General features: G+C 32.8%; 1 protein-coding gene and 1 pseudogene across 1 annotated transcript; one reads left to right on the top strand and one right to left on the bottom strand.

Moving 5' to 3' along the window:
* The first annotated feature begins 2,919 nt into the window (after nucleotides 1-2,919).
* Nucleotides 2,920-3,836, top strand: LOC120196106 (annotated as a pseudogene).
* An 834-nt stretch (nucleotides 3,837-4,670) lies between these two features.
* Nucleotides 4,671-11,894, bottom strand: LOC120196105 (phospholipase D alpha 1-like). The gene is made up of 3 exons (XM_039197984.1): nucleotides 11,798-11,894; nucleotides 5,178-7,077; nucleotides 4,671-5,104 (listed from the first exon to the last, which is right to left on the bottom strand). Exons 1-3 carry the CDS (start codon nucleotides 11,879-11,881, stop codon nucleotides 4,671-4,673), a joined length of 2,418 nt encoding a protein of 805 aa, XP_039053915.1. The 5' UTR covers nucleotides 11,882-11,894.
* Between the last annotated feature and the right edge of the window lie 1,456 nt (nucleotides 11,895-13,350).

The raw sequence follows: 13,350 nt of genomic DNA, 5'->3' as shown, positions 1-13,350 counted from the left end.
TGACAGCTAACATCTTAATTAAAACGAAATGAAAATGATCATATATTATACTTTTTGAATTCAGTGACCATAAATTTATAAAACTTAAGATCATTTATGTTTGTGTAGTTTACCCTTAAATTAAAACTAAAATAAATCTAGAATAAAATTAAAATAAATTTAAACATGATTCATATAAAATAAGATTGATATTTATATGCTGTGAAACTTAAGTATTATTCAGCTAAGATGGCAGGAATTTCTTTGCTTGTTAGCTAAGCATGGATGGAACACGAGACAAGAGGATAAAATATTGAATCCTTTTATTTTAAATATTATTATTTATGACAGAGACGGATATAAAATTTAATTTTAAAGGCAAATTTATAATATTTTAAAGGTAAAAATAAAATATTAATATAAAATATAAAAATATTTAAAAATATATGATAATTTAATATTTTCGGTGGATGACTGTTAACTTTTTTTCATCGCATCTTAAATTATGATTAGATTAGGTTAAATTTGAGAAGTTTAAAAGTTGTTTCAATTAATTTATTAATCTCTAATAAATTTTAGTTTAAATAATAATTTCAATTAATATAATAAATGGGAGCCTTTCAATTACATGTTATTCCTCTTACGAAAGGGAAGTTGAAGCCATCTACGCCGAAAGAGTTAATCACGGAGTGGGGCACAAATCAAGACACGAATACCTTGTCTAATGGAAAGGGTTTCCCGAAAGCGAGGGGAGTTGGGAACCTGTCGAAGCCTTATGGCAATTCAAGGACAAAAATCGAGCAATTTCATTCAAGCCAAGCGATGGGCGTTGCTAGAACTAGTGGGGGAGAATGTCATTGACCGTGATCATGAGGGCTAGTCCAACATCCACCAGCGCACACCCGCGCATCAAGCGACGTGCCAAGTCTGCCCCGATGCACCAAGTTAGCACCAGAATCGGGTAAGGCCGAGCACACCCTGACTCGGGCCCTCTCCAAGTCAAGACCGACCCTCTCTAAGAAAAGGGACAAAGTAGGGATGTACTTTTAGTTAGAGTAGAAGTAGACTCAGTCATTATCTCTTAGGGGATTCTCATTATAAAAGGGGGCTTCCCCACCCTTATTGTATTCATTCTTTCTCTTGGAAATAAGACTAACCCGACTTTCAAGCCAAATACTCTCGTGCATCTCTTATATCCGTTCATACTCTTTTTGTTCTTAATTTCGCAACAAATTAAGCAACCAAACTTAGGTTTCAAGGTTGCCTTAGCGCCCAACAACCGAGCAAAGCGACTAAGGAATACTTCTTTTAAACTCATAAATAAAAAATAAGTATTTAAATATATTAACATATTAAAAATATTTAATCTTAATTAATATAAGCTTTAATAATAAATATTAACCTAATGAAATTTAATAATAGTGTATAAGTGGACTCATTAGATATAAGATAATATAAAATGAAATTAAGGAATACTTATTTTAGATTTTATCCCCACATTGTTAACAAATATAACTTAAACACTCTGATATGATTATATAAAGTGATACCATTAAACTCTTCATCTCATGAAACCAATATGTATTAAATTAATAAGAGTCAAAGTGACTATTTGATCAAATGTCATGAGTCTTTTTGTCCTAAAATAAAATGTCAGATGCCAAAATGTGAATGAAAATATGGGTCAAAATGACCATTTTAATAAATGATGGGGGCTAATTTGGCATTATACTAATTTTGCATATAAAAAATATTAGTCAATCGTAAATTACAAATTTCATCACTAAATTTTTTCTCACTTTTAGTCTTCAAAGTTTAAATTTTTTAACTTACTCATTAACTTTTAGATTTGCTCATATTTGGTCACTCTACTGTTAAATACTTAGGCGTTATGATTGGATATTTTTCTTTTAGAAAATATGAAATAACCTAAGAACTTTGTTACTCTTGTAAAAAAATCTAGTTTCGAATCCCCTTTGATTTTTCGATGATGAAGTGGTTTGTTCCAAATCCTAATGGTGGACATGTGGAGAATGATGAAACACATTGTATATCTTAATTTCACATTACTTAGACGATCAATATTATAAATCATATTGGTTTAGAGTTTCATGTATTTTAGGTTCAAGGTTGAGTTTTAAAGTGATTTAAGTAAAATTTAAACTAATAGAGTGTTACGAGACATTAACAAAAGTATGTTGGTATCTTGATTGGTTGAAGAATACATTAAAAAAATGATAATTGCAGTACCACCGTAGCACGAGAATAAAATTGTAAAACTTTTATATTTGAAAAAATGACGTGAATGAAAAACAGATTCCATGTCAATAAATAATTGTTCATATCAACAAATGTGGCTTCCATGTCACTCTTCTATTAATGATTTACCCCTTGAATGATCAAAATAGGAACAAATCAAAAGTTCAACGAGTAAATTGAATTTTTTTAAATTTTAATGATCAAAATAAAAATAAGAAGAAAGTTGAGTGATGAATTTACAGTCTACCTTTAGTCAATTAGGTTAAGAAGATAAATACTATATTTAATATAAATGTAACAAAATGAATTGAAAAAATCACTATATAATAAAATTTTACAATATCTGGTATTATATTATCAAAATCCGTAACCATTAATATTTTATAGTTTCGAGTGGTGAAGTTTGGGGTCCAAGGTGGCTCTAGCTAGCCAATCTCCCATGCTTTAAATAGATGTTGAACTTGAAAGCTTCCATGAGTGAAAAACATTCCCGCTTCAACACAGAAAACAAAGACATACACAAAACCCTACACCCTGAAAAGCTCGAAATCAACAAGCAGAAGTCTCCTATTCATATAGAGAGGGAACCCCCCCACCCATTTCCGTTTCCGGGTCAAATTTTTACCCACATTCGTGTGAAGGTTCAACAATCCAGGAGCCAAAACGGGTCTGCCAGTGTGGATGTTGGGGTTGGCTGCCGATCGGTTGCGAGCCGACATGAACCACCTGCTCGCATTCCTTTTCCACCAGGTGTGTGTTAATTTCTCATGAAAGAGTCTTACTTTTGCTTGTGTGTGTATGTGTTTTTAAAAGAGTTGGTGTTTCATTAGGGGATACTGGACGAGCAATTATTGCAACTCCAACAGCTTCAAGACGAATCCTCGCCGAACTTCGTATCGGAAGTCGTCAACATCTACTTCCATGAATCGGAGAAACTTATGAGGAACCCCAGATCGTTGCTGTAATGATCACCAAATGCCTGTTTCATTTTCTCAATCAATGCGTTGAGTTGGTCATGTATGGTGTAGTATTCGGGATGGATAGAATGGACTAATGGGGCGGTCTTCCTCCTTAAAACTTTATAAGTTTGTCACCTAATAAAAAAAAATCATGAATCTGTTTATGTGTAGAATGGATAGAGAGTTGTCGGATTTCAATAAAATGGGAATCCATTTGAATCAGTTCATTGGAAGCAGCTCGAGCATTGGTGCCAAAAGGATCAGAAATGTCTGCGTTGCCTTTTGAGCCGTTTTCGAGCAGAACCGTGCCTGGTTAGTATGCATGCTGCTGCATTTCATTAACACGTTAAATCGAGTGACAAAGAGTTCAATATCCCTTATACCATCTTTATTCCGAGTTTCAATCCGACCAATGTTTCTCCAGGTGTCTGAGAGCATTGGAGCTGCTAGAACATGAGTATTGTTTCCTAAAGAACAAATTACATGAACTTTTCCAGGTACCATTTTTTTTTAAAAACAATGCAATTTTTATCAAATATTAATGATTTATTCACCATTTTTTCTATTGTTTAATAAATGAATCAGATACAGCAGCAAAGAGTACTAGCAGCTGGAGTAAGATACCAAATGCAGCACTAAAGCCAAGGGATTTGATGCCATAACATGGTGGGGAGACACTTTCATGGGCAGTTTCCTTGATTCAAATTTTTTGCTAAAATCCAAGCAAACCCCAAAACAGGATTGTGTAGTATTTGTAGATGGAAATGGTTAAAAAAAGAGAATGAGTCTTGTTTGCCACTAGCGAAATTGTAACATTAATGCAGAGAGTCATTCATTCTTTTACTTTCTTTTCTTCCTTTGTGACTTTTGATCAGTGCATATGAATGGAGGTGGAAAAAGTTAGCGAATGATATTAAAAAAGCAGGACTAAATTGATACAATACAAAGATTTTGGTGACTAACAAGTTATGTTAGACTTCCGTTACATTTTTTAATGATATATTTCTAAAAATATTTTAGCTTAGTGATTAAACTATAACTTTGAGAAAATAATAGCCTATTTTTAACCAAACTAATAATCAAGTGACCTGTAATATATTTTACCCGTGACGTGTTGATTATCTGATATTAATAGAAATCTCAAAAATCAGCTTTAATGGTGCTTCTCTGTCACTATCTATACTATACTGCAATGAATTGTCAAGATTTGACTCCCACACAACAAAGTACATGCCCAGCCCAAGCCACAGGCATTATGTCCAGCTCTTAACTCAATGATGCTACATATTTCAAATGAAAATAAAATTATCTTCATTACTTTTGTTCATGAAATTTAAGAAACGATTTTATTTAAAGAATATCGAAATAGATGTTTCAATTATACGTAATAAGTTAGATTTGACATCGGCTCTCAAATTAACTGATTCAATTTTCTAATTCGATCTGATTTTTTATTCCGAACATAGAAATCCACTAAGTCGTGAGTATGGGAGGGAGATAATCAGATTTTGTACCAAGAATCCTAGCCCTGGTGTCAGGGAAGTACTCGAAGTTTGGCAACTGAGTTATGGTTCCATCACTAGAAATGCCAACAGGGTAGGCCAATAGGTGACCAGGCAAGTTTTGGTCAAGAGAGTTCTTTGAGTATAGTTCCCAATATTTGTCAGCCAGATGGTTCACTCTCCTCACACATTCCTTTTTTTCCGGGTACAGGAACCGGTCGTCGAGCATGCCGAGGTGCTCGTACCACAGCGCCATTCGGAAACCGTGGACCTGACCCCTTGCCGGTACCCTAATCGATAAATGATGGGGTTGGTAGGCTCCCATTGCTATCTCGGAGTCTCGTGCACCATCCATCGATCTTTGGTTGATGTTGGCCGATCCGATTATTATGTATTCATCATCAACTGCAACAAAGGGAAAGCATGGTTAAACACAATGGATTAAGCTGAATTCGAGTTCCGTTTTTCCGTCACTTACCTATCATCATTTTGGTATGGACATAAACCATGAAACGACGGGAATTTTGAGCTCTTTCGTGATCCGAATCGGGATCCGGTTGATTTTCAGGTTCATATTCACCATCCACCTTCTTTTCTCGATTGCCGAGGCAGAAGAATGTTAAGTAGTTTCGAGGATCCTCGTCGTTGTCCTTCGATTGGAGAGCCGTAACGATTTCCTTGTACATCATGGTCATGGTCCTCCTTTGCCAATCTAAAATTGCCTGCACTGCTCCACTATCTGGGATTCCTTCAGGCCACATTGGGATAACAACATACACTACAAACCTCTCCCCTGCCAGAATCTTTCTAACTATCTTAAGACAAAGCTCTTTTGGAATCAAATGCAAAGCTTCGACAGCCTCGACCTTAATGCCATCATTTTCGTCGAGCCAATCGAAGGAGCTTCCGAGGAAATATTGATTTTCGATATAGATAAAGTTCTTGGCTCGTCGGATAGCGTTGATATAGGCATCTTGAATGCTTCTATCGATGATACTGTCCTTTCCGCTAACAAGTCCAGCTCTTGCAGCGTCTTCAGGTGTATCAGGAAAACCGAAAGCAGCCCCTCCATCGATTGATCTAAATAATTGGACGTTCCATGTCTCGTGATCATCGGGGTACATAACCGGAGATGGGGGAATGATGGTACCTTCAAGGTCATTGAGATCTAAGAGTACATCTTTACCACCTTGTTTTTTCCACCTTTGCTCGAAATTGAACAAGACATCCCAAGCTATAGGTCCTTCGAGTCGGCAGTGGATATCGTGCCATGGTCCCCTCGGACCACCTTTGGTGATATCAGCCCCAGGGAGGTTCGGCTGATGAAAATCATTGCTGTGAATCGTATCCAGAGTGCTGAAAAGGGGATGAAAAGGCGTGTCGTATCTTCCGTCGCAAAGATCAAGGCCGCCGATAAAGCTCACGATCCTCTTCCTCTTCGAATCACCTCTAGGCATCGATGCGTCCACTACAACAATCTTTTGATGATGAGTGAACATCGTAGAGATCTGCAAGTCCTGGACGAAACTTCCGCTGTCATCGGGATTACGAGGGCATAAGACACAGTTGACTTCGGTATCCTCGAAGAATTGATACGTATCTTCGTCATGTGTGGCCATCAACCCATCTTTCTTTAATGCACCAACAGACGTTCTGTCATCCCAAACAAGCACATTCACTCTAACACCTTCACTTGCCTTCTTTTTAAGAAGATCACCAAGCTTCATGTCCCTCCCTGGCTTCGCTCTCTTCAAATCTCTCATCAATTTGATCTCGGTGTAAACGGACCATCCGGTAATGTAAACCAAGTGTTTGGCATTGTTGATGTGATCGAAAATGTCCTCCCAGCATCGATGCACCTCGTACTTATTGCCTCCGGCAAGCGGAATTCGGGGAATAAATCCATCAGGGATGTGTGCATCCTGGTATAGAATGACCTTGCAGCCGTTCCTCTGTGAATAATACGTATACGGAACGCCAGGGAATTTCGGACTAATGATGCCACGGTTCCAGTTCAGGTCCTTAGTAACATCGAAATATCGAAGCCGGACATGAATTTTAGCATCATTATCCAAGGGCTCATCGTCTTCACCCCTGAGTTCAAGCCATTTATCTAGTTCCTCCCCTGATAACAGGTCTATAGCAGGCAAATATGCCTTGCCAATTAGAACTGCTCCTATGGTTTTTGCATCCTTCACGGTGAATATTACCTGCTTAGCCGTATGAGCGCAGTATATGTGAAATGACTCGTTCCACGCAGCATTGTCGTGTTCAACTTTTCGAGTTCTTCCGACTCGAGCCGTTCCAAGACTGATCGTCGTGTAGATCTTCGCCCCGCCTTCGCTGAGGCCGATCGTCTCCTCCGCCTTCGCCATTAACTACAAAAGAAAATAGAGAAAATTTAGCTCTAAACATAGTCCGGTCCGATTTCACTCTAAACATATATATATATATATATATATATATATATATATATATATATATATATATATAAGTGGAGGATCTAAAAATTTAAAAAATGGGATCTAGAATTTTAATGCTCTATTCTAAAAAAATTTGGGTATACAAATTTTCTTATTTTTTTATTTTCCTTAACAAATTAAATTAAATTTAACAATTTTCTCAAAATAATGGATGTGCAATAAGCAACATATATCTTCCATTATATATATATATATATATATATTCATGCATGCATGCACAGACATTATTACATATTTATTTACACAGAAAAAGGTTTTGTAAAAGAATGCTTTCCAACAATCATAGTAAAGGGAACATCGTAAGAGGGTCCATTTAGGGAGCAGTCGTTATACTCATCGGAAATTTTAAATTCATGTCCCTCAACTTCTAATTTATTGAACTTAACCTCTGTAATTGTTTGATTTAAAAATTAATTTTATATTGATAACAATGTTAACGGACTTATGTTAAATTAGAGTATGTAACTTTTTAATAACTTAATATCAAACAAATAGAGAGATTAAATTTTAATAATTAGATAAACAGAAAAAATAAATTAAAATTAAAATTTGAAGAGATTTATGACTCACGTAATTAGACCTCTTAATGGCATTTGGTAGGCCCCTGATGGGTTCTTAGTATATATAGAGTGATCCATTTATACACATTACTATAATTTTTATATAATTATTATTTTAATAAATTCATCACTAAATTTTACGTTTTTATTAGATGTACTGTACATATTGAATTTTGAAATTTTTTAAAAAATTTCTATAATTGTGAATCAAGCCTATGATGTAATTAGGAATAGACATGAATCATGTCAAGTTAAGTTTTTGGTCGGTCTAAACTTGATTTGGGCATTCTACCCCTATATTTGTCATTACCCAAACTCTACCCAACTTGAAATCTGACCTGATTATTGAATAAAATCTCGTACCCGACCTCACACACATATATAATCTTACCTTTATTAGATAAAATAGAGACTTGATTGAAAAATATAGAGATATGAATATTATTAAAATTATCTTAAATATACAAGATAATTATATTGTTTTCTCGAATCAGGTCGAAGATTTTCATCTTAAATTCAAACTCGAACTTATCATTCAAAAAAATATATATAGTCGCAATTCGAGCCAAACTTAAAATTTTATCAAAAAAGACTATGATCATATAAAATCAAGTCGAAACTCGTTGATCTCGATCTCATACCTATCACTAAATATAAGGCATAATACCAAAATTAATCTTCTAATGTTTACTAAAATGGTTATTTGGACTTTTTTTTTAGCATTTTAGCCCTCACTGTTTCATTTTGGGGGCAAAAATGTCCCTCTATGAATGGAAACTATTAGTTAACAAACGGTTAATGTAACATCCTAAATCAGGGTCAGTGACTAAATTGCAAAATTTAAAAACTATGTGCTCGATTTCGAAATAAGTTAAAAGTTCATGGATTTAATTGAAGAAAGTTGATGTTGGATTTAATGGTAAAGTTTGGAAATAACAAGGGTATTATGGTCTTTTCTAAGAGAAGATTTTTTATTATCTTTTTAAGGGATATAAAAACTTGGGAAATGAGATAATTTCTCCAGAGTATTCTTCAGTCTTCTTCTTTCTCCTCTCCACCGTGAAGCCTTGTATAAGGTAAGTGGGTCTTCAGTTGGTTAATTCTTTCGTTTTAAAGCTTGTTTTGATTCTTGGGATGTTAAGAAAGATTAAGGAAAGCTTTAGGTGGCTTAAAACTCAAAGATTAGCAAGTTATGAGAAATTAAGAAAAATGAGTTTTTAAGTGAATTTTTGAAATAGAAGGAGTTAATAGATTTTGAAGTTTAATTTGACTTGTCAAGGGTTAAATTAAGAGATATGAAGTGATAGAATGGGTTTTAGAACATGTTGGAAATTTAGTGTGATTCTTGAATGCCATGTAAATGATAGAATTTTGAGTTTAAAGAAGTGATTATGGAGTAGAAATGAGTTTAAGTATGTGTATGAAAGTTAGGAATATTAAAGGGAGTGAAGTATGAAGTGTTGAGCTGAAAATGAAGTGATTTTCGAGCTAAAAATATGATTTCTAGGCAAGGGGAATCGGTACCCATTCAAGGGGAACCGATACCCCTTCAAACGAACAAAAATTTCCAGAATGTCATGAGGGAATCAATACCCCCATAGTAGGGAACCGATTCCCTCTAAAGGAAAATTGTGAATATTGGTTTAATAAGTTCGTTTAAGTTTCTAGTATCAATTACAAGGTGTAGGTATCAAATAATTGTCTTAAAATGTATAATTATGTAGATTCAGAGCCTAATCAAGTTCCAGAATCATTGACAAGTAAGATCGATCAAGGGGAAATATAAGAGATTGGAATTGACTAGTGAGCTCAGGTGAGTGCATACAAGTTAGTTTATGATGTTTAACGGAAATAAGACTTGCAACAAGTCTATTTCCTATATTAGAAGGCCTGAATGTATGATCATATGCATATGTTTGATTTGGGTATATGTGATATATATATTATAGTATGTATTAAATGATTTGTGTGAATGCATGCAGTGTGATAAGTTATAGGAATTAATATGAATGATCTATATGATTACATGAGAATGTGAAATAGGTTATATGATAGGTGACCATACATGTTACATAGTAAATGTGATTAATTATAAGAATCAATATAATAGATTTATATGACTACAGGAGAATGATGATGAGTTAAATAAGATTAGACTATAGAGTAATATGAGAATAATATATTAGTGAAGGGAATTGAGTATAAATGATGATGCCAAACTATAAGATAAGTGTTATAGAGAATAAGTATATCTAAAGAGAACTATGGTATAGGATTTAAGTAAAATTTAACTAAATAAATAGATTAAACTGGTATAAATGGAAAATGAGATAAGTTAGGTAGCATTTACCTAGGTGATAACATAAGATTATATGAATAAGTAGCATAAATGACATAAGGAAAACTTATGTGTTATATGATTTAAGCATTGAAATGAACAAAAGATATATTCAGGTGAAGTTATTCGGTGATATGAGTATATGCCATTATTATACGGTTTAGATGAAATACTATACATGAATAAATGTGATTGTGTAAGAAATGATAGAAACTATATGAGAACATATATATGTGAAAGTAATCTATGTGATTATATGTTATATGAATACAAGAACCTGAGATATGTAACATGTGAATTATATGGAAATGATCTACGTGTAAGTGAACTATGTGACTATATGATTATATGAAAATGTGATAATGAGCTATGTTCAAAAACTATGAGACTACGTGCCCAGGTAATATGAATATGTGAATATGTGAAATGATATAAATGATAATGCCCATGTTATGTGGGTATAGTTGGCATGCCAAGAGTCGAGGGTCTACGCGGTCCTTCGGGACATATATATATTCTTTGGAACATGTGTGAAGTCTTGTGAGACACATACTTGATCCCTAGTATATGTATATGATCTTAAGGAATGATATGTGGTCCTTATGGACATTATTATATGGCACTTCGGTGCATTTCTACGCGGCACTACGGTGCAATTCTACGTGGCACTTCGGTGCATTTATACGAGCTGTGGTGACAACATTAGTGCACAACCTCTATAGACTCACATATCTATAGTTCTCACATGTGTTCACGGGCTAATAAAAATAATAAGATAAATAAACGTGGTATGATTATATGTTTATTTCGTTGTGAACTGATATATGTGCTATGATGTGATAATTAAGGATATTATGGATAAGAGTATAAAATTATAAGGACTAATGTACAAATTGATAATAATAGAAATGATTGTACATAAATATGTATGTTTTGATATAATGATATGTGTTTCTCGTGACATGGTACAAGTGCATATATATGTTGATGTATATGAAAATGAGCTATATGATTTGATAGCATAAAACAGTCATGCATGATTAGTGGGTATGAATTTCATTATATGTGTTTTTTTATGCCTCACTAAGTCATCGACTTAGCGTGTGATTGTTTCACACATAAGTTACAGAAGCGAGAAGAGAATAGAAGAAGAGTAAGTCAGGTCAGCACCTCCCTTACAAAATTTCAGATCAGAAAATAGAAAATTTAAATGATTTTGGTTATTTTGAGTATAATTGGCATGTACTAATTGGTTGAATTAGTTATGCTCTGATTGATTTTGGGTATTGTGGTCAATTTATGTAACTAAACCGCTTTTACTTTAATAAAAGATTTAAATTTTCTTTGAATTTTGTCAATAGTCAAAGTTTGAAAAGTCAATGTGACACATCAGACTCGTATCCGGGTCGGATACGGATTGAGAGTGTTACAGTTAATGCTCTTAAATAGAAGTTTTTTTTAAAAATCCTAAACTGAATCTTTAGGGGAGTCCAAAATAACCATTTAGTCCAACATTACGGTTTTTTTTCCTCTAAAATGAGAAGTTGAAAGTTAAAATATTCTAAAAAAATTACAATAACAAATTTGATAAAGGTTGAAAGCTAATTTTGACGTTACGTCTAAATATAATAACAAGGACATTACTCTAATCCTAATTAATATTAAAACTGGAATTCAATCTTAAACAACCCACACAGAAAAGTGTAGGAACTTATACCTTGTTGAAGAATCCACCACCCCGATGATTACAAACTTCATAGACGGTAGCATGTAAATTACCATGGAGCGATATGGCGGCCATTTCTCACCTATAAACGAATTCGTAATTCAGATGATATCGTTATTCTTATTCGATGAAACGAAAACGATAAAAGGAATGAGAAAAAGATAGCTTAAAATAATAGATTCATAATACCGACTTCAAATAAAAGAGAGCTTTGGACAAGCAAAAAGCTTAGGAAGATTTGCAATGTATATATAAATAAAATTAAGGTGGGAATTTGAAGAGAAAAAAATGAGAGATCCGAAAAATCAGCCAGTAGTATGGTAGAAAGCTTCCCCGTTGTTGGAATTTACATGGAGGACTTGGAATGATTTTCTTTTTTCTTTTTAATTTTAATTTAATTTTTTTATTATGCATGTATAATTAATAATATTTTTGGTTTTTTTTTGAAAACAGGGTTTTATTTGAAATTTCAAATGCGTTTGGTTTTCATTGAAATTAATAGGCAAAAAGGAACCCAAGTCCCTTTACTTAAAAAAAAAATTAATGTGACCCTTGTATTATTTTTCTCCTAATGTAGTCCTCCAATTCAAAAAATAAATTTAATGTGGCCTTTTGACCAACATTTTCCGTTGTTAACCAATACAGTGCTGATGTGGCAGTCTATTGTGGCTGATGGCGTGACAGATGAGCTAAATTATTTTTTTTTGCTTTGTTCGATCGTCAAATTGTTTTTTAGAAAAGTTTAAGGTCTTATTTATTTAAAATAAAATAAAATATATAAATATAAAATTATTTCAGTATTCAAAAAAATAAATAGAAAAAATACTAAAAGTTAAATTAAATTGCTAAAAAAATGAATATTCATAATAGAAATAGTGAAATTATTATAAAAAAATTAAAATAATTTGAATATATATATAAACGGTTATAAAATGATAACTTTTAAATTATCAAAAAAATTAATTTTTAAAAAAAAGATACATTATATATAACATATGTATGTAACATATATGCATATTATCAATACTTATACAAAATATTCTTACTAGATTAATCGATAATTACAAAATTTAAATTAGTCAAGACTTATAATTTTTAGATTAGTCGAAACTTATTATTTTTACTAATAATTTTTTTGTAAGTCTCGACTAATTTAAAATATAATTATATAATAAGTTTCGAAATAAAATATAATTAGAATACATAGTAAATTTTGACTAATCCAAAATTTGTAAGTATCGACTAATTTAAATTTTGTAAATATCGATTAATCTAGTAAATATAATTTGTATAAGTGTTGATGATATGCATATATATTACATGTATATGTTATGTATAATATATCTTTTTAAAAAAAAATTTAATTTTTTTTTGATAATTTATAAGTTGTCATTTTATAACCTATGATATATATTCATTTTTTTTAATTTTTTGCACCAACAAAGTGGCCTCCATGGTAAAAGAATTGTTGTTATTCCTTTCGAGCACCATAGATGTCAGGGGTGTGAGCGCTCAATGTTGAAAGGTTGAGAGTTATCTTCGAA

This window comes from Hibiscus syriacus, unplaced genomic scaffold (assembly GCF_006381635.1).
Source record: "Hibiscus syriacus cultivar Baekdansim isolate YM2019G1 unplaced genomic scaffold, ASM638163v2 tig00117026_pilon, whole genome shotgun sequence".
NCBI lineage: Eukaryota > Viridiplantae > Streptophyta > Magnoliopsida > Malvales > Malvaceae > Hibiscus > Hibiscus syriacus.
This window is presented reverse-complemented; position numbering and strand designations above follow the sequence as displayed.